Source organism: Geotrypetes seraphini, chromosome 2, assembly GCF_902459505.1.
Source record: "Geotrypetes seraphini chromosome 2, aGeoSer1.1, whole genome shotgun sequence".
Classification (NCBI taxonomy): Eukaryota; Metazoa; Chordata; class Amphibia; order Gymnophiona; family Dermophiidae; genus Geotrypetes; species Geotrypetes seraphini.
Window position 1 is genome coordinate 409,904,502 of NC_047085.1, and position 22,192 is coordinate 409,926,693.

The 22,192-nt window shown below is 43.7% G+C and overlaps 1 protein-coding gene across 1 annotated transcript in view; it reads right to left on the minus strand.

Moving 5' to 3' along the window:
• PHF14 (PHD finger protein 14) overlaps window positions 1-22,192 on the minus strand; it is a 677,625-nt gene that overhangs the window by 506,798 nt on the left and 148,635 nt on the right. The window contains 1 exon segment of the mRNA XM_033931008.1: window positions 2,721-2,867. Within this exon segment, the coding sequence (XP_033786899.1) occupies window positions 2,721-2,867 (147 nt within the window).

Here is a 22,192-nt window from a genome sequence, read left to right on the forward strand (position 1 = left end):
GAACCCATAGTTCCTCCATGTTCAGCAATGTCATTGACTGAAGGCCAGGAAATCCTCGATACTGAAATGGTTGTAAGGAATGCTTCTGCCGAGGGGCTTAGGCTGATAGTAAGGAGATATTAGGGGCCAAAGCAAAATCTGAAGCCCCATTGAGGTGACATTGGAAGCAATTTGGAAATCTCTTCAAAGACTTGACTAAAAACAGTTTCAAAATCTACTGAAGAAATTGCTACCCTAATAAGTAAAATGGATTTTCTAACAAAGTCTTTAGAAGAAATTAAACAAGAAAATTTGGCTCAATTAACTCATGTTAATTAAGCGATATCTTGTGTGAAATATGGTATTTAAACATCTCTATCATATCTCCCCTCTCCCACCTTTCCTCCAAAGTATACAGATTCGGATCTTTAAGTCTGTCTCCCATAAGCCTTATGATGAAGACTACGCACCATTTTAGTAGCCTTTCTCTGGACCGACTCCATCCTTTTTATTTCTTTTTGAAGGTGCGGCCTCCACAATTGTACACAATATTCTAAATAAGGTCTCACCAGTGTCTTATATAGGGGCATCAATACCTTCTTTTTCCTACTGACCATATCTCTCCCTATGCACCCTAGCATCCTTATAGCTTTCACCGTCACCTTTTCAACATGTTTGGCCACCTTAATATCGTCACATACACTCACACCCAAGTCCCACTCTTCTGTCGTGCACATAAGTTCTTTATCCAATAAATTGTACCATTCCCTCGGGTTTTTGCAGCCCAAATGCATGACCTTGCATTTCTTAGCATTAAATTTTAGCTGCTAAATTTCAGACCATTCTTCAAGCTTTGCCAGGTGTTTCTTCATGTTATTCACACCATCCAGCATGTTTACTCTTTTGCAGATTTTGGTATCATCTGCAAAGTCTCTTTGAAGAATCTCCAGCTCATTGCCTGATCCACAGCATTCTGCAGGCTTAGATCAAATAAGCTGAAACTTTGCTTATGACTGATGATGTCATAGACAGCACTGGTTATGTAGTGCACTCCAGCTAATGAGCTGGGCCAAAAGCCTGCCGTCAGCCAGCTCGAGCCCATGCCACCTGGTATGACAGACTCGTGTCACAAAGGAAGCTGCTGCATCTGCCTTGATACTCAAGGCTAGTGTTTCAAGTATCTTTTAAGAATCGCATCCATTCTGCAATCTTCCATCTCCTTTAATACCACGCTTCCCTCACTTAGTAGGTACATGTGTTTGGTTGCCTGCACTACTAAAGAATCTACCATGGGCTCAGTGAAAACCTGCTGACACCATCGGATACAGCTGAATCACTGTCTTGGCTACTTTAAGGGACCAATAAAGAGCACCCCAATGCTCTGTGAGTAACGCACTGATGTCAGGATGCCAGGAAAATGAGGAAGACTGGGTTCTCATTATGGAGCAGAGGGGACCTGCATGGAATCAAGCAAAGAGCCTGCAACAAGTTTAACAGCATTTTGGTGCCAAAACACAACTCAAAATGTTTTGACGAAAAAAAAAAACAGCAATTTTAGGATTTTGAAGGTGGAAAAACCTAGGGCAAAAATCTGAAAAAAAGGTTTTAAAGACCTCCCTGATTTTCCCAATAAACTGTAACAGCCTTACTCATTGTGACCTGTGCTTGAAATATACTGCAGCCTGACTCAGCTCCAAAGGTAGCTGGGAGTGGAAGAAGAAATCACTGCTTCAAATGGAATGCTCCTTCAACACTGAATCTTCGGGCTGCCAGTCGGACTAGTGTCTGAGCCTCAACCCCCCTCCCCCCGCAGACTTGCAGACATGAAAGAGGGGGAGGCAAAATGCAGCCGAAACCTTGCAGGATCACACTGAGCCCCCTACAGATGCTGGACAGCCTGAGCTCAAGCCTCTGCAACACAGTAGATGAGAAATGCTACCAGGGGAACGGACCCAGAGCTCCAAATAATTTCTGCAGGCTGGCTAACAGGTACCACAGAGGGATTGGCTTGTCAGCTGCAGACCTCAGTCTGCTCCTTGTCCACATAAGCAGAGCTGAACCCTTGACAAGGGGAGTGCTGAGCACTGAATGCCATTCAAAATTTGCAAAAAAAAGAAATAAACAGAGAAGATCAGAAAGACTCCCTCCAGCTCATATGCAAAAACTGAAGGAGGCAGAAGAATCCTCTAATAAAGGAGGAGGGATTCAAAAGCCAGACTGGATTCCTTCTACATAGCTTGCAAGCATGGGGATATTACCTGTCTGTCCAGAATGACACACGTATTGCACTAGAATACACATTGTGGCCCCAGCCCAAACTGTTCACAGCAATCAACAAGAACGATCTGAGGCAAATGACAACATGAACTTTCATTTTAATGCATACACCTTCCCACCTAGTCTAACAGGGCAGCATCAGTTCTTTGGCTGAGGTGCACAAGCAGTAGTTTCCTCTAATGCCAACGCAAGTATATCCTTAAACTAGTGAGGGTTAGCTGTTGCTTAGTAATGGAAGATATTTAGTTATGAATGCTGTGTCCGCATCATGGCTAACTTTTACAGGCCTGAGTTAAAGAGGCTGAGCTGGGAATGGACCAAAGTTTTCCCCAATGGAATATTGAGCTTTCCCTTTAATGTTTCATTTTAATTTATAAAATTATTCTAAACAAACACTGTAAAATCACTCTCCACCTTGCTTTAGAACACTCATCATCAAAGTAAATATGGTATACGTACAGTACCTGCGCTTCTGGTGAGAGCTGTTTCTCCCTCTCCTGCATTGACATTTTACAATAAGATTGCAAAGCCAAGTAGTTCTTCCGCTTCCACTTTCTATCAAATCTGTCCGCGTGTTGTTTGCAATAAGCAAAAAATGGATCAGCTATATCCTGTTTCAAAAAGAAAATAGCAGAGTTATCCAAGACCACACAGTTCATAACTCATAAAATCCTAGAAGCCACTTGGACAAATTGTTTTGTTATTTCCTAGGGTATGTCAACTGTTCTAATAAGCTTAATCAATAACCAAATGTATACTGCTTTTCCCTCTCGTTCATATGTCATCTTGAGAATAAAATTATGGCCCCCATCTAGCATTAAAACAAAATGCTAGGTTATGGAGTTCTTCCAAATTTGAAAAAAAAATTCCAATGGCTCTATCTATTATATCTATGAAAGTTAATTACACCATAAAAATTCAAATTGCTATTTCTTTTGGTCTGTAAATAAAATAGATTGCTGGCATGAAAGCAAAGTCACTGACATACAAAACAGAGTTTAAAATATCCTCTCATTTAATAAGTTTAATGTACTATCAAATTAGTCAAAGTACTCCCTGGTCATTATTGCTATTGTTTATTAATATTTTCTCTTAAGAAATTAATAGCTTTTCCCAGCAGCACTTCAATATTGTCTTTTGCAGATTGTCCTTCTCCCTAATTATTACCAGCAAAACTCTGGTAATGAAAATTTTCACAAATATTAGGAGTAAACAGAAGTCACAATACAGTAACTATTAAGAAAAGGATCATATTTTAGGATTGATCGTGCAGCAATGTGACGGTACTTCATTTCATTTATTAAAATCTATAAACTGCCTTATTCCAAAGCGAGATACATAAAAACATACACATTACACTTCTCCCTCTCTATTCCCGGGGGTTAGGGGCAGAGACGGCTCGCGAATAGGGAAAAATCAGGAATAACTTTTGGGCCAGCTCTGACCCACCCCCAGACTTACCTGGTGGTCTAGCGGTGATGCGGGGCAGGAGCTATTTTCCTACACTCCTGCCCCGTGCAGAGCCGTGCTGCGAGTTCCCTTAGTCTCACGAGACTACAACAGGAACTCCCTGTTGTAGTCTCGTGAGACCACAGGAACTCACAGCACGGCTCTGCATGGGGCAGGAGTGTAGGAAGATCACTCCTGCCCCGCATCACCGCTAGACCACCAGGTAAGGTCTGTGCTCCTGGGGCAGCTGCTCGCCTCCTCTGCCTCTGCCTACTATGGCCCCCCTCTGCCTCCGATGGCCCCCCTCCGCCTCTGATGGCACCCTTCCGCCTCCCTCCTTGCCCCGATCCAAGTCCCGGGTCCATTTTTTTTATGCGGGCTGCCAACAAGCGTCTCTCTGGAGGGAGGGGGGGCCTGGGGAAAAAACACACGAGTAATCGAAACCGCGAACAACTAAACCGCGAATAGGGAGGGGTAAGTGTATTCTATTTATTATCCGCTTAAAAAAGCCTAAGCGGCTTATAATAAAAAATACATAAAATTCATATACAACTTGACAGACTTCAAAATTACCCATCAATTTTGACCCTCCTATCGCTGTCCATAAACCCAGTTCTAATAACATATCCTGTCATACTTCCTTAGAAAACACATTTTTATATATTATTACATACAACTCATGAAAGCTTGTACGAAAAAATGAGTTTTCAACAGTTTTCTAAATTGCAGCATATTTTTGCACAAACGTATTGATCCTGGAATGGTATTCTATAACACAGGTCCAATAGCAGAAAATGCAGCATTTGTAGTGTCTATCTCACTTCCTGACTCTTCCTCACTTCTAATAATGCAAGGTTTTCAATTCTTAATGACCTTTTAGCCTTATACCAGCCCAAGCATGCAAATAACTAGGTATCTGACTGACTACTCCTTGGTGACCTAATTTTAAAATTTTATACTGTACATGACTATTGGTAACCAATGGAGGTTCTTAACTATTGGTGTTACATGTTCAAACCATGATCACAGAGAGTCCTTGTTACAGCAGACCATCAATGTAAATTCTGTACAGGCAGATGTTGTTTCAAAAGACACTTAAATTGAGAAAAGTTATTTTGCCAGAGTAGCCCCACAGACAACATATTTGATGCTGCTGGGCCAACTACTGAATAACTCCTCTTAATGAGTTTACTCAAGGTGAGCATCACAGACCACTGGAACAATCAATCTGCATGAGTCTTCAGAATGAAGAGCTCCACATGGAACATATCATTGAGTATTATTATGTCCACAACACTAAACCATTGTAATCTTCAAAGAAAAGGCGTTATATGCTCATGTTCATCCAACCAAAACAGGTACACTCTCAAGTTCTGCATATCATATAAAGAACATAGTAACATGGTAGATGACGGCAGATAAAGACCCGAATGGTCCATCCAGTCTACTCAACCTGATTCAATTTAAATTTTTTTATTTTTTTTCTTCTTAGCTATTTCTGGGCAAGAATCCAAAGCTCTACCTGGTACTGTGCTTGGGTTCCTACTGCCGAAATCTCTGTTAAAACATACTCCAGCCCATCTACACCCTCCCAGCCATTGAAGCCCTCCCCAGCCCATCCTCCACCAAATGTCCAAATACAGACACAGACCGTGCAAGTCTGCCCAGTACTGGCCTTAGTTCAATTTTTAATATTATTTTCTGATTCTAGATCTTCTGTGTTCATCCCACACTTCTTTGAACTCGGTCACAGTTTTACTTTCCACCACTTCTCTCGGGAGCGCGTAAAGTAGAATTTCCTAACATTGCCTTTGAATCTACCACCCCTCAACCTCAAATTATGTCCTCTGGTTTTACCATTTTCCTTTCTCTGGAAAAGATTATGTTCTACGTTAATACCCTTCAAGTATTTGAACGTCTGAATCATATCTCCCCTGTCTCTCCTTTCCTCTAGGGCAGGGGTGTCCAATGTCGGTCCTCGAGGGCCACAATCCAGTCGGGTTTTCAGGATTTCCCCAATGAATATGCATTGAAAGCAGTGCATGCACATAGATCTCATGCATATTCATTGGGGAAATCCTGAAAACCCGACTGGATTGCGGCCCTCGAGGACTGACATTGGACACCCCTGCTCTAGGGTATACATAATGTATCAAAGATATTGGCAACCCTACATAGATTATATTATAGTAGTCCAAGCCATTCAATATTATACTTTGGAAGACACTTTGATAATCCACCTACATAAAGCAGTGGGTGTAGTTTGCTTAGAACCCTCAACTTAAAAACCAAATGTTTAACAATGGAACATATGTAATTAAGGAAAATTAATTGTCTAATATTACCCCTCAAATACTTTTGATAATGCCCCCTGAGACAACCGAATCTCTGCTGGAAATATACCAAATGTAATATATAGCAGTTAAGTCTTTGTTACATTTAACATTAGATGATCTGCAGTTTTCCAGGCATTAATCTCATCAAAATACAGTGGTGCCTCACACAACGAACTTAATTGGTTCCAGGAGCAAGTTTGTTATGCGAAACGTTCGTTATGTGAAACGCGTTTTCCCATAAGAATACATGTAAAAAAAAATAATTCGTTCTGCAGCATAAAATATGCTAAGATGACATAAAAAAAGATAAATTTTTGGTTATTATTTTTATTTAGATACATCTAAAAACATAATTGTTTTTTAAAACAACACACATTTTTTAAATTTAAAGACAGACTAAGTAGAGTCTAATTTTACAGTGAGAGAGGGCAGAGTCTCAGCGGCAAAAACTGGGACTTAACTGTTCATTTTTTTTTTTTTTCTACCGTGTTTCCCCGATGATAAGGCAGGGCCATCAAATAAGACAGCCCCCCCTTTTTAGAAAAAAATGTAAAATAAGGCACCCCCCCGCAAATAAGCCACCCACCGATACCTGCGCTTACCCGAATCGGGTGGTACGGTGGGTGACTCCGTGTGGTCCCTGGCACCCCCGACACGATCGGGGCAAGAGGGAGCTCAAGCCCTCTTGCCCCCCCGACTCCCCGACACGATCGGGGCAAGAGGGAGCTCAAGCCCTCGTGCCCCCCCGACTCCCCGACACGATCGGGGCAAGAGGGAGCCCAAGCCCTCTTGCCCCCCGACTCCCCGACACGATCGGGGCAAGAGGGAGCCCAAGCCCTCTTGCCCCCCCGACTCCCCGCCACGATCGGGGCAAGAGGGAGCCCAAGCCCTCTTGCCCCCCCCTGACTCCCCGACACGATCGGGGCAAGAGGGAGCCCAAGCCCCCTTGCCCCCCCCGACTCCCCGACACGATCGGGGCAAGAGGGAGCCCAAGCCCTCTTGCCCCGCCGATTCCCCAACTCCCCGACAATATCGGGCCAGGAGGGAGCCCAAGTCCTCCTGGCCACGGCGACCCCCTAACCCCACCCTGCACTACATTACGGGCAGGAGGGATCCCAGGCCCTCCTGCCCTCGACGCAAACCCCCCTCCCCCCAACGACCGCCCCCCCCCCAAGAACCTCCGACCGCCCCCCCAGCCGACCCGCGACCCCCCTGGCCGACCCCCACGACACCCCCAACCCCCTTCCCCGTACCTTTCTGTAGTTGGCCGGACAGACGAGAGCCAAACCCGCCTGTCCGGCAGGCAGCCAACGACGGAATGAGGCCGGATTGGCCCATCCGTCCCAAAGCTCCGCCTACTGGTGGGGCCTAAGGCGCCTGGGCCAATCAGAATAGGCCCGGGAGCCTTAGGTCCCTCCTGGGGGCAGGGCCTGAGGCACATGGTCGGGTTGGGCCCATGTGCCTCAGGCCCCGCCCCCAGGAGGGACCTAAGGCTCCCGGGCCTATTCTGATTGGCCCAGGCGCCTTAGGCCCCACCAGTAGGCGGAGCTTTGGGACGGATGGGCCAATCCGGCCTCATTCCGTCGTTGGCTGCCTGCCGGACAGGCGGGTTTGGCTCCTGTCTGTCCGGCCAACTACAGAAAGGTACGGGGAAGGGGGTTGGGGGTGTCGTGGGGGTCGGCCAGGGGGGTCGCGGGTCGGCTGGGGGGCGGTCGGAGGTTCTTGGGGGGGGGGCGGTCGTTGGGGGGGGGGGGGGTTTGCGTCGAGGGCAGGAGGGCCTGGGATCCCTCCTGCCCGTAATGTAGTGCAGGGTGGGGTTAGGGGGTCGCCGTGGCCAGGAGGACTTGGGCTCCCTCCTGGCCCGATCGTGTCGGGGAGTCGGGGGGGGCAAGAGGGCTTGGGCTCCCTCTTGCCCCGATCGTGTCGGGGAGTCGGGGGGGCAAGAGGGCTTGAGCTCCCTCTTGCCCCGATCGTGTCGGGGGGGGCAAGAGGGCTTGGGCTCCCTCTTGCCCCGATCGTGTCGGGGAGTCGGGGGGCAAGAGGGCTTGAGCTCCCTCTTGCCCCGATCGTGTCGGGGAGTCGGGGGGGCAAGAGGGCTTGAGCTCCCTCTTGCCCCGATCGTGTCGGGGAGTCGGGGGGGCAAGAGGGCTTGGGCTCCCTCTTGCCCCGATCGTGTCGGGAAGTCGGGGGGGCAAGAGGGCTTGAGCTCCCTCTTGCCCCGATCGTGTCGGGGAGTCGGGGGGGCAAGAGGGCTTGGGCTCCCACTTGCCCCGATCGTGTCGGGGAGTCGGGGGGGGGGCAAGAGGGAGCCAGGCGGAGAGAGGGCAGTTAAGCGCAGTGCCTGCGCGGAAGGATGCAGCTCGGGCGACTTCGTTGTGTGAAACGAAGTTCGTTGTACGAATCAAGACATAAAGTTCGTTGTGCGCAGCGTTCGCTGTGCGAGGCGTCCGTTATGCGAGGCACCACTGTACTTCTGGAACTGCAGGAATACCTCAGGGATAGGCCTAGAAACGGGTAACAAAATTTGTATAGTGTCTCTATAAATGTGACACAAAATGCCAAGACTTCAGCTACCTCGTATATTGGTGCTAGATGCATATTAAACAAAATGCCCAATAACGCCGATATTTGAGTCATTCCCGCAGTAATTGGGTGCATCATAGATACATGAACCTGGCTCTTCCTATGAAGAAGATATGAACTGGAACACTTCAGCATGGTACCTGCAACACCACAGTCCTTTATTCGGCAAAATAAAATGTTATGATCAATAGTACTGAATGCTGCTGAAACATCCAAAAAACCTAACAAATAACTGTGATGTTGGTCTAAACCACAGTATAGCTCATCAAGTGTAGCTGATAACAAGGATTTGTTACTATGTGCCTTTTGAAATCCATACAGGAATGGGTCGAGACACATTATCCCCAATAAATGGTCCTCAAGCTGTTTGAATACCACCCACTCAATCACCTTCACCACAACTGGTAGTGAAACTACCAGGCAAAAATTTGCAATAACATCACTTCCCAATGCAAAATTTTTAATATTAAGACTCACAATACTTATCTTCATTTGCTCTGGAACCTTCTCCTGCAGAGTTTATTAACTACAGTTATTAATAGAGTGAGAACCGTGTCTTGCAAATAAATCTTTCAGGGGAGTCCCCCAAAGGGAGAATATGGAACATACAACTCTGGAGCTGAGAGTGCACTCAAGTGGTCAAACATATCTGGTGAGATAGCTAGCAAGAGCAGTCTGTTTTCCATGTACGTACATGGCTTTGATAAAAAGTTTTGAGGAATTGCCCAATTTTAAATGTCTTATGTTTCTTACCCAGAGGAAGAGCTTCCACATCCCCCTGTTTGTTGATATAGTACAGGGATACTCAATTGTCTGTTCGAAGAAAGATGACTTGGTTGGAAAGACTCTCTGGAAAGGTCTTTAGAGCATTTTGAATTGCCTGCAGCTCTACCAGGTTGATGTGGAATGTCTTTTCTTTAACAGACCATCGACCTTGTGTCCTGCCTCGATGTAGAGCGTATATGCTTCTATGCGTGTGTCGATGCTACAATGAAGAGGATCGATGTTTTGATGGAGAGTATTGTCAAGATTGAGAGCATTGCTGATTGCCTGCAGCTGTAACGGGTGGATGTGGAGTGTCTTCTTTCAAGCACAGATCACCTTCCCCGAGTTATGAGGCTATCCAGGTGAGCTCCCCAATCAAATATGGACAAATCTGTTGCAAATACTTTCTAATGAGGAAGTATGTGAAAGAGCAGACCTCTGAAGAGGTTGGTTGAGATCATCCACTATTGGAGAGAGTTGACGTTGAGCCATTGGGATAAGGAATACATGGCCTCAGGTCACTGAGATGACAGAGTGCACTGAGCTGATCTGAGATGAAGACAAGTAAAGGTGGTTACCGGAACTATGAATGCCATGAGATCCACAAGACTCATCATTTGTCTTGCTGAGATGGTTGGCAAACTGGACACATGACTGCAAAGTTGAAGCAAGGTGTTTTGTGCAGGAAAACTCTTAAGAGAATGGTGTTTAGCTGGGAGAAGTGGGTATAGAGTTCCCAGGGCCAATATGCAAACTTTTCTCTTACTAGACATTTGTGGATGGCTTGGGGGTCAAGTATGGTATGAAGACCTCCCATCTACTTTGGAATTAGAAAATACCTGGAGTAGAACCCTTGATTTTTCTGGGAAGGGGGTACTATGTCTATGGCATTCAGTTGAAGAATTTCACTTTCCTGAAGAACAAGAAGAAGATTCATCTGCTGAGATGTGAAAAAGGACTCTCTTGGAGGGTTGACTGGTGGAACAGAAGTGAAATGGAGAAAGTAACTCTCCAGAATTATTTGAAGGACCCAAGTGACTGTGGTTAGGAGAGCCCAGCGATGACGATAAGACAGAAGTCTTCCTCCAATGGGTTGATAGAGGTATTTTGGTTATGCTGTGTAGGAGTACATCAAAAAATAGCTAAGCTGGCTTCTAAGTAGTTATTGTTTTTATACGTTTTATACAATGCTATTTTATAATTAAATCATTGTTTATCTCTTAAAATATAAATCAGACAAGCTTTCTGCTGTAAAAGGCCTCTTCCAGACCATTTTGTACACAAAGGGGCAAATTCTGTAAAGGACGTCAAATTTAGGCATCATTTAGATGTCCAGCTGCACAATGCTGAGCGCGATTCTGTTAAGCAAAGATGTACAATAGTCAAGCCCAGCAGCACTCAACGAATGTAAGCACGTCTATTTAGTTAGGTGTGCTTTATAGAATCACCTTTTAGGCATCACATAGATGTCTTCACAATGTCTATAACGTTATTGCTTTTTAGCATTATGACATCATTAGAACTGTGATTTTATGCAGTTTTTTACATTAAAATTGTATGCAGTAAAATGGCATGCAGCCCAATTTTATATTTGGCTACTTTATCATATTTCCCTTCTGTCCTGGTGGGCTCAAGGGGATTAAGTGACTTGTCCAGGGTCACAAGGAACAGTGAAGGGTTTGAACCCACAACCTCAGTGTACTGAGGCTGTAGCTCTAACCACTGCACCACATACACACTCAAGACATTAAACCACATGTCAATTCAAAAGCCAAGCTTATATCCTCTTGATTTATAAGTAGTCATTTTTCTAGGATAAATATCGAAAACATCTACCTTTCACACTTGTCCAGTTCCTCTTTTGGCCTCTCTGTTCCTCAATCAAAGACCATGGGGGGGAAAAAAAAAATATATATATATATATGTATATTGCATACTAAACCTTCTATTTTCTTGAATGTAAAGATAACTCCTTTGCAAAACCAGGTCTACTTTTGGGCGTTAGCTGGGCACGAGTAAGGTAGACGCAACTTAGGTGTCACCTAGGCATGGCAGAGGCACCAAGATATAGGTAAACGGGGCTTCTATTTTGGGGGGTATAGAGGACTCCTCTTTAATAATAATGGAAAAAGATGTTTAATAATACATTATTATACAGTAATAATACATTATTCAAGCAAAGCACATGATAAAATGTATTGCATACTAAACCTCATTCCTAAAGTTTAAGAAAATAAGAAGAGAAACCCTACTCACAATGGCTGTGGCTCAGAGCAAGTAGACATGCCTGATGCTTGATATCATTGTAACATCATCAATATGCACCTAGATGGTAGATTGTTACTAAAAAAAAATGGAACTATGTGCTGGGTACCTGACCATACTAGGGATTTGAACCCATGACCTGTGGAAGATGGAAGTAGCGAAATGTGCTTCCTTTTAGGTAGGGGTTCCTGCCATGTGAGATGACACCTTAGGAGATTATAGTCATCTAAGGATAAAAATAAGTTTCCCTCTAGACCCTGGAAAGAGCAGAGTGCAAATGTAAATGTCAAAGTCCACAACCCATACTTTCTTATGAGACCAAAAAGAAGCTGTTAAGTTACTGAGAGGGGGGGGGGAGTTGAATTTGAACCCATAACCTAAGGAAGATGGAAGAAATGCCTTTATGTTCAAATCTTTTTTACTGAGAATGCCAATCAATAGACAGCAAGGAACAGAACAAGATCAAAAGAACCAGCATCCAACAATACAACGGTTTTGAATAGATAATAAGACAGAAGCAGCAATCCCCACCCTCCCCTCATCTCCCCAACCCAACTCATCCAGCAAAAACCCCAACTCCCCCTCCCCCAATAAACACATACACAAAAAAAAATGACCAAGAGGTCACTAAGATCCCAAAGGCCCATACTCTTGTGGCCCATGGAACTATTGTAAGAAGTACCCCCCTTAAAAGAAAAAGAGAGAAAACAACAGAGCTAAGTGAGACAGTTCAATAGGAGACTACGTCCCCTAGGAGAGAGGGAAGCCAAATAGATGCCCCAGACTAGCAAAAAATGACGTCTGCGGCGAGGATGACCAATCGCCTCTCGAGCCTCCCAAGTGGAAGAAATGCCTTTAATCACTGAGCCACAGGTGCTTCCTTTTAGACAGGGGTTCCTATTCTTTTTTTTAGTGACATTCTGCCATCTGGGTGCATGCTGATGATGTCACAATGATGTCCAGATTGTGCATCAGACATGTCCACTTGCTCTGAACCACAGCCATTGTGAGTAGGGTTTCTCTTTTTATTTTCTTAACCTTTTGGAAATGAGGTTTAGTATGCAATATATATATTTTTTCATGTGCTTTGTTTAAGTAATGCATTATTAAACATCTTTTGACCTTAATATAAAATTGGAGTCCTCTCTACCTCAAAAAACAGAAGCCCCATTCACCTATATGTGGACGCTTCCAGCAAGCCTAAGTGACACCTAAGTCACATCCACCTAACTCGCGTCCAACTAACCCCCCAAAGTAGACCTAGTTTTGCAATGCTTACATTTTAGGCAAAAATGTAGATGTGTTAGTATGCTGAGCGGCATGTGATTCTGTAAATAGATGGCTTTATGAAAGCCACACCCACCCCATTTTTTCCGATGGGCGTCCACAAAATTGTGGACACATATTTTGTGAATTGCGCACAGTCTTTGGACGTCTAACCTTCAATTATTGCTTGTTAAAGTCATTAATTGGGCTTATTATCTAATTTATTTGGATACCTAAGTTGCTGTGCATCTACATTGTGGATGCCTAACTTTAGGCGTCCTTTACAGAATTAGCTCCAAAAGGTCTAAAATTATTTTGTCTAATTTACACAGATCTGTAGGTCTTTTAATAACTTCTAAATAATTGCCAGGTTAACTATTTATAGTTTCTAAAGGTAAACCAATGTTATAAACATAGAACCCATGGGTAAAAAAACTATTACTAGTAGCTTTGGAATTGGTTTGGCAAATGGGACAAGCCAACAAATTTTTAGTCAAGGATTTTCTCTTTCGGCACTCAATCAGAAATGCTAGCTGAACACAAGAAAGCATATTATTAATTTATAGTGTGATAAACAGAGATTAAATGAAAAATAGCATGCCTTTCATCAGATTACTCAAAGCCCACAAATCTATTATGTTCAATTCCAAGTTAGTAGTCTCAAAGACCATAGGAAGTACTTCTCTTTAACAGTAGTCACTGGGGGAAAAAAAGAAGTTGTATAGTTTGAAAATCAAAACTGCATACACAGAAGCACTAGACACATAAATATTCCACAGCTTGACAAGAAGCAGACCGTGAAATAGACACAGCTACAGCAGCTTTCAATAAACTAAAAAGATGTGGATAAAAATCTGTTGTGCCAATGCAATTTTGTTGCTTTCCCACTGACCGTTTTCATAATGTGTTCTTGTTATATAGTCAAATAAGTAAAATAATAAATATTCAAAAAAAGGGGCAAATACAGTGGAACTTTGCTTTATGAGCATAATTTGTTCCAGAAGTATGCTCGTAAACCAAATTGCTCGTATATCAAAGCGAGTTTCCCCATAGGAAGTAAGGGAAACTCGCTTTGATTCGTTCCATCTCCTCCTCCCCCTCCCCCCCCGAGGCTACTGGCGCTGCTCCATCCCCTCCCCCTTGAGGCCACCGACACTGCTCCATACCCCCCCCACGCGATCTGGCATCCCCCCTGCGAACCAGCATCCTCCCCCCCAATCGCGTTGCCCCCCTCCCCTGCGATCCTACATCCCCCCTCCGAGCACCGCAACAACATCGCTTACCCTGATTGGGCACCGGCACCAGCACCAATGCACAGGAGGTGCCGGTGCCCAAAGATCCTCCCTCTTCTGGCCTGGGCTGGGCTGGGCGGTGCGACGGAGATCCTCCCTCTTCCCTGGGCTGGGCTGGACTGGGCTTTGAGCATTTGCGCATGCTCAAAGCCTTCTGGTCTCGCTCTCTCCGAGATTCTGAATCTGAAGATGATTGAGATAAGAACCTAATCTTTCATGCCCAGACTCTCAAAACTTTAACACCGTCACTAAACTGTTTTCCGACAGTTTAGCCTGAACGTAGTTTAGCGGTAGATTATCAAAACGGATTATCTCTGTCTTTAGCGAGGTTTCTAGCAGTCCCAGCACTGACATGCAAATAAGCTCTTCAATATTGAAAAGAGCCCTCCAGTGGATTCTTAAAAAATACCTAACCATTTTCAAAAATAAGTAATAAGCCAAGGATCATTTGCAGTCCAGAGTATGAAGAGCTGTTTCTCCAGGATGAGAATGAGGCTTAGGAAAGAACACTGAAAGGACAATAGATTGTTTGAGATGAAATTCAGTGACTACTTTTGGGAGGAACTTTGGATGGGTGCAAAGCACAACTTTGTCATGATGAAACAATGTGAACGGTGGATCTGACACCAGTGCTTGAAGTTCACTTACTGTTCAAGCAAAGGTAAGGGAGATGAGAAAAACCACGTTTCAAGTGAGGTATTTTAGATAAGCTGAAGACATTGGTTCAAAAGGAGGCTTCATAAGTCTAGAGAGATTGAGATCCCAAACTACTGGAGATGGTTTGAGAGATGGCTTAACAAGTCCTTTCATGAATCTGGACACAAGAGAATGAGCAGTTAGAGGTTTACCATCAACCGGGCTGTGAAAAGCATTGATAGAACTGAGATGAACTCTAATCGAAGTGGTCTTGAGGCCTCAGTTGGATAGATGTAGAAGATATGTTGCAAGGTACAGGCAGAATAGAAGTCACTAATGTAATGTAATAATTCAATACTAAAGATATACTGTAGAGGTGGATTTAGCATCATGATGATGAAGAGTACACCAAGTGGAAAACCGTGTCCATTTCTACTGGTAACACTGCTGCGTAGACAATTTTTTTGAGGCTTCTACGATAAGTCTGACAGAATGAGAAAGATGAACCTCAGCCAATGTCAGCCCAAGAGGTACCAAGCTGTCATGTATAAAGACTGAAGATTGAGATCCATGACTCTGTGTAAGAAGAGATAGAAAAATCTGAAAAGGCATCGATTCCCTGATACTGAGTTGAAGTAGAAGGGAGAACCAGGGTTGCCTGGGCACCGAGGAGTTATCAGAATGATTGTGGCCGATTCCTGTTTTAACTTGACAAGCATCTTGAGGATGAGAGGGACTGGAGGAAATGCATAGAGAAACTTGTGCATCCAATCCAGAAGTAATGTATCTGCTTCCAGACGTTGGGGAGAATACTGCCTGGAGCAAAAATAATAATAATAATAATAACTTTATTCTTATATACCGCCAACAATCTTGCGACTTCTAGGCGGTTTACAATAAAGAGAAGTGGTTTACAATAAAGAGAAACTGTAAATACAATAAAGAGAAACTGTAAATACAATAAAGAGAAACTGTACATACAGCGAATTAAAGGGTATAGCATTGTACATCTGGTAATTCCGACATTAATAATATTAACAACAGTTTGTGTGTTGCAAGACCAGGAAGTGCCATGCTGCTATCACAAAATTTAGAAATATTCCATGAATTGAATGGTGTGTTCATGGTTAGTGATTAGGGTTGGGGTTTATAATTTATAGGGTCGGGTATGTGGTGGTATTATGAGGGGGGCTGATGTTCTGGTTCGCTACCTAGGTATTTCAAGAACAGGTAGGTTTTTAGGTGTTTCCTGAATTCGCCATAGTTGTTTGTGTGTGCAATTAGTTTTTCTAAGTCTTTGCCCCATGTGGCTGCCTGGTACGATAGCAGTTGTTGATGGTATCTCTTATATTTACACCCTCTAGCCGGAGGGGAGACAAATTTCAGGTGTGTTTTTCTTTTATGTCTGTTGGTTGGGAATGAGAAGAGGTCTGTAATATATTTAGGGGCTAGACCGTTTAATACCTTGAAGCAGAGACATCCTAGCTTGAACTTCGTGCGTGCCTTCATCGGCAGCCAGTGTAGGAGTCTGTAGGAAGGGGTTATATGGTCGGACTTCTTCAACCCGAGAATCATCCTGACTGCTGCGTTTTGTATCAGTTGTAGTCTTTGCATTTGCTTCTGGGGGATTGTCAGATGGGTGATGTTGCAATAATCTAGGTGGCTTAGTATTAGGGATTGTACTAGGATTCTGAAGGCTGAAGTGTGGAAGTACGCCTTAATGGACCTAAGTTTCCAGAGAGTGAAAAACCCTCTTTTGATTAGGGAGTCTATATGGTCTTTCATGGTTAGTTCTTGGTCTAGTATTACTCCTAGAATCTTCATCGTTGGTTGAATAGGGTAGTTAAGATTGTTAATGTGTAGTGATTTTGTCGTGTTATGTACGTGTGGCGAGGCTATAAAGAATTTAGTTTTCTCTGCAAAAATGGAGCAGCTTGTGATTGTAGAGGGACGCAAACAGGTCTATCTGAGAAGTCCCTGAGAGAGAATATGTGCTTCAGAACTGCAGAGCTGGGCGTCCACTCATGTGGCTGAAGAATCCTGTTGAGTCTGTCTACAAGAGAATTTTGTTCCCCTTGAATGTATACTGTTTTCAAAAATATGCAGCAAGCAATCACTCAGTTCCAAATCTTCTGGGCCACTTGACAAAGGAGAAAACTTGTGTCTGTTTGTTTATGTAATACATTGCAACCTGATTCTCCGTGCAGATTAGAATCGCTCTGAGTTCTAAGAGATTGATATGGCAAAGCTGATCCTGGGTAAACCAGTGACCCTGAGTGCAAAGACCATCCAGATGAGCTCCTCAAGCATAGGTGGATGAGTCCATGATTAGAACCATCTGATGTGGAGTTGTTTGGAATAAAAACCCTCTGTATTGATAATGGTGCTGCGCTACCTGAAATCTCAGGAATTTCCTGGAGGTCAGATGCACTGGAATATGAGTATAAGCGATCTAAGAGGGGATATAAAGCTGCCAGGCACAACAAATGAAACTTTTCCTTCACTAGAAACTTGGTCTGGCTCTTGAGGTCTAAAATTAGATATAGACCTCCCGTCTTCTTTGGGATGAAAAAATATTGGAAGTAAAATCCCCGATTTCTCTGGAGAGGTGGAACCTTTTCTATTGCTTTGAGAAGATGAGATTCTATCTCCCAAAGAAGGGATGTCTGCTAAGGGTTGAAAGAAGACTCTCTTGGAGGATGATCTGGAGGCATAGTGATGAAGTGAAGAAAGTATCCTTCTCAAATGACTTTTAGAACCTAGAGGTCTGTGGTTATCAATTTCCAACGATGATAATAGTTTCAAGTTTATTAGATATTTATATACTGCCTATCAAGGTTTATCTAAGTGGTTTTACAATCAGGTACTCAAGTATTTTCCCTAGCTGTCCCAGTGGGCTCACAATCTATCTAGCGTACCTGGGGCTATGGAGGACCGAGTGACTTGCCAGGGTCACAAGGAGTAGCACGGGGTTTGAACCCACAACCCCAAGATGCTGAGGCTGTAGATCCAACCACTGTGTCACACACACCTCTGGAGTCGACCTTTGACTGGTTAAGAGGCTGGGGAAGAAGAACAGCAGCTATGCTCTCTAGAAACTCATCAAAATGACAGGGCATGATTTGGAGGAGCTGCTGATTGAGATTTCTGAGGATGCTGTTGCTTTTGCTTTTTCTGCTGCAGTCTAGGAGGAGCAGCTGGTTGCGAAGAAAAAAGCCTTTGATATGAAGAAGGCTTAAAAGATTTAGAAGTTGAGGGCTTAGACTTGAATTTAACCAAAGCATCCCAATGTTTATCATGGTCAGTGAGCTTTTATGTAGCATTTTCAATAGTCACCAAAAAGCTCCTCTCCTAAGCAGGGAATGTTAGTTAATCTGTCCTAAAGACTGATGTCTATATCTGAGACTCTTAGCCATGCGAGACGTCTCATGGCCAGTGGCATAGCTGAGGCTCTGGAAGATAATCCAAACACATTATAAGCAGATCTTGTCATATACCTTCTATCTAAGGTAAGGTTGTGTGAAATATATGATGAAAGTCTTGCAGATGTTGAGAAGGAATGTGTCTATCAAAAGAAGGCAATTTCCTAACTAAATGCTTGATATAGCAGGAAATATAGAAATTGTAATTTAGTACTCTGTTGACCAACATGGAATTTTGGTACAGGCGATGTCCAAATTTGTCCATAGTGCACCCTTCATGGCCGGTGGCATTGATGCATAGACTCCAATTTTCTGGGAACCTCTGTAAGGGTGAGGGGCGTTTCCTAATTTTTGTGACAAATCTCTTTGAGAATACCATGTAACGGTAGTCTGAGAAGTTCTTCAGTAGGCTATCATAATCTAAGGCCTCCAAGTATTCAACCCTATAGGCAGAATCAGCTTCTAGCTAGACAGGTAGCTCTTTTCCCAACTGCCTAATAAATTTAATGAAAGTCTTTCAGTAGGAGATTTAGCCCCTGGAGGAGACTTCTGTGGAGACTTTTCCAAGGGAGTGTCATAAGCCTCTGTTGTAGACTCTGACTTACTGTCTAATTCAGCTGAGGACTTTGAGTCATAAAAGGGCTTTGGTGAAGGAGTGTGTCAAGAAGATCGATGCTTATATCGAGTCCAGTGTTGAGTCGATGATGAGGAGGAGGAATGACGCGAAGCTCTTTTTCTCAAAGAATGTGAGAAGGACCTGGACTTCACGCATCGAGAGGAGGAGTTGAAGTTTCCAGCTCTTGATGGAACGTTTCTGCAGGGTAGAACACCGAGCCAGGATTCCACCCGGTGTTTAGGCCCAAGGCACTGCAAGCACCAACTATGTGGGTTAGTGATAGAAATTGTCCTTTGGCACCCACAGCACTTTTTGAAGCCTGTTAACAGCCTGGACATGGACAGAAAGACTGCGTCAGCCAAGTCAATCTCAATGGCTGAGAGAAAAAGCAAAGTCCTCGGCAAAAAGCCGCGAGGAAAAAAAATAAAAAAAAGACTCTGCACTTCTTTTTTTTTTTTTACCAATGAAGAAACTTAAAAGAAATATTGAAAAGAAAAAGGCGTGAGCAGGAAGGCAAAAGGAAAAAACTGAACAGTGTTCAGAAACACAACTTCTTAGCTCCGCAGAAAACTAAGAACTAAGGTACCGCGAGCCTATGTCAGGCAGGAAAGCACTAGCGCAGGCGCAATACGGGCAGTTTGCAAACTCTCTCAAGTTCTTAAATTGGTGATGCACTTTTAAAGCTATCTGTACCAGGGCTCCGTGGATGACATCACCTACATGTAAGAATATCTGACTGCTTGTCCTGGGATAAGCTGGGGTCCAACTTAGGAATCAACACCCAAGAAAAAAATCTGGGTGTCATTATAGACAATATGCTGAAACTTTCTGCCCAGTGTGCAGCTGCGGCAAAAAAAGCAAACAGGATGCTAGGAATATTATAATGTCTCTGTCACTCCACTGTGCATTCTCACCTTAAGTACTGCGCACAGTTTTGGCCATCATATCTCAGAAAAATATATAGTGGAATTAGAAAACATTCAAAGAAGAGTAATCAAAATGATAAAGGGGATAGAATGCCTCTCGTATGAGGAAAAACTAAAGACGTTGGTGGTTCTTCAGCTTGGAAAAGAGATGATTGAGGTCTATAAAACCCTGAGTGATGTAGAATAGGTAAGAGTGGATCAATTTTCACCCTTTCAAAAAGTACAAAAACAAGAGGACACTCAATAAAAATTAAATGGAAATACTTTTAAAACAAATCAGAGAAAATATTTTTTTACTCAAAGAATAGTTAAGCTTTGAAACTCGTTGGCAGAGGAGATACGGAGATACATAGAAACATAGATGACGGCAGAAAAGAGTCACGGCCCAACAAGTCTGCCCAATCTAATGACCTACCCCCTAATTTATTCCTTGAAGTGAACCCACATGCTTATCCCATTTTCTCTTAAAATCCAGTAAGCTGCTGGCCTCAATTACCTGCAGTGGGAGACCATTCCAATGATCAACCACCCTTTCAGTGAAGAAATACTTCCTAGTGTCACTATGAAATCTCCCACCCCTGAGTTTTAACGGATGTCCTCTTGTTGCCGTAGGTTCTTTAAGAAAAAAGATATCCTCTCCTACCTCAATACGGCCCGTGACATATTTGAACATCTCAATCATGTCTCCCCTCTCTCTATGTTCCTCGAGAGAGTATAGCTGCAACTTACCCATCTGTTCCTCATACGGGAGATCCTTGAGTCCTGAGACCATCCTGGTGGCCATTTGCTGAACCAACTCAATTCTCCGCACATCCTTTTGATAATGTGGTCTCCAGAATTGTACACAATATTCCAGATGAGGTCTCACCATGGATCTGTACAACGGCATTATAACTTTGGGCTTCCGGCTGACGAAACTTCTTCAGATACAACACATCATTTGTCTAGCTTTGGATGAAGCTTTCTCCACTTGATTGGCAGTGTTCATGTCTTCACTAATGATCATTCCCAAGTCTCATTCTGCTGCAGTTCTTGCTAAGATCTTACCATTTAGGGTGTAAGTTCTGCATGGATTTCTGCTGCCAAAGTGCATGACCTTACACTTTTTGGCATTAAAACTTAGGTGCTAAGTTGAGGACCAATGTTCCAGTAAGAGTAGGTCCTGCGTCATACAATCGGGCACTGTGCTTTTGCCCACTATGTTGCATAGTTTGGCGTCATCGGCGAATAATGTAATTTTACCTCGAAGCCCTGAGCCAGATCCCTAACGAAGATATTAAATAGGATCGGACCCAAGACCGAGCCCTGCGCCACTCCACTGATCACTTCCAACATTTCGGAGAGAGAACCATTCACCACCACCCTCTGAAGTCTACCTCTGAGCCAGTCTTTTACCCATGCAGTTAATGTTTCTCCTAATCCCATCAAACTCATCTTGCTCAATAACCTGCGGTGTGGGACACTATCAAAAGCCTTACTGAAGTCTAAGTACACGACGTCCAGGGATTCCCCCATATTCAGCTTTTTCGTTACCCTGTCAAAGAAGCTGATCAGATTGGATTGGCAGGACCTTCCCTTTGTAAATCCATGTTGATGGGGATCTCGTAGATTCTCATCGTTCAGGATCGTATCTAATTTGTGTTTGATTAGTGTTTCCATAATTTTACTCACTATCGATGTGAGACTCACCAGTCTGTAATTTGCAGCCTCCGTCCTGCATCCCTTTTTGTGGAGTGGAATGACGTTAGCTGTTTTCCAGTCCAATGGGACTCTTCCTGTACTTAGGGAAAGATTGAAGAGCGCGGATAACAGTTCCTCCAGGACATCCCTCAACTCCCTAAGCACCCTGGGATGTAGTTTGTCTGGTCCCATGGCTTTGTTCACTTTGAAAGTTCATAGTAGACGCTGCTGGACGTAAACTCAAAATCTCGAAACGGGTCTTCCGAGCTTTCCCTCGTCTGCAGCTGCGGACCAGATCCCGGCGCTTCGCAGATAAAGACAGAGTAGAAGTATTCATTTAGTAGTTCGGCTTTATCGGAGTCCGATTCTACATAATTCTCGTCTGGCTTCCTAAAGCACCCTATCCCATCCGTGTTCCTTTTTCTGTCACTAATATACCTGAAGAAGGATTTATCCCCCTTTTTAATGTTCTTTGCTAGATTCTCTTCCATCTGGAGTTTGGCCTCTCTGACTGCTGTTTTGACAGCTCTAGACTTGGCCAGATAGTCTTCTTTAGTCTCTCATTTTCCTGATTGTTTGCAGGAGATAAATGCTCTTTTCTTCTTTTTTACGAGGTCCGAGATCTCCGCAGAGAACCACTGAGGTTTATTGCTCCTCCGCCGTTTACTTACTGTTTTTATATAGAGATTGGTTGCTTCGT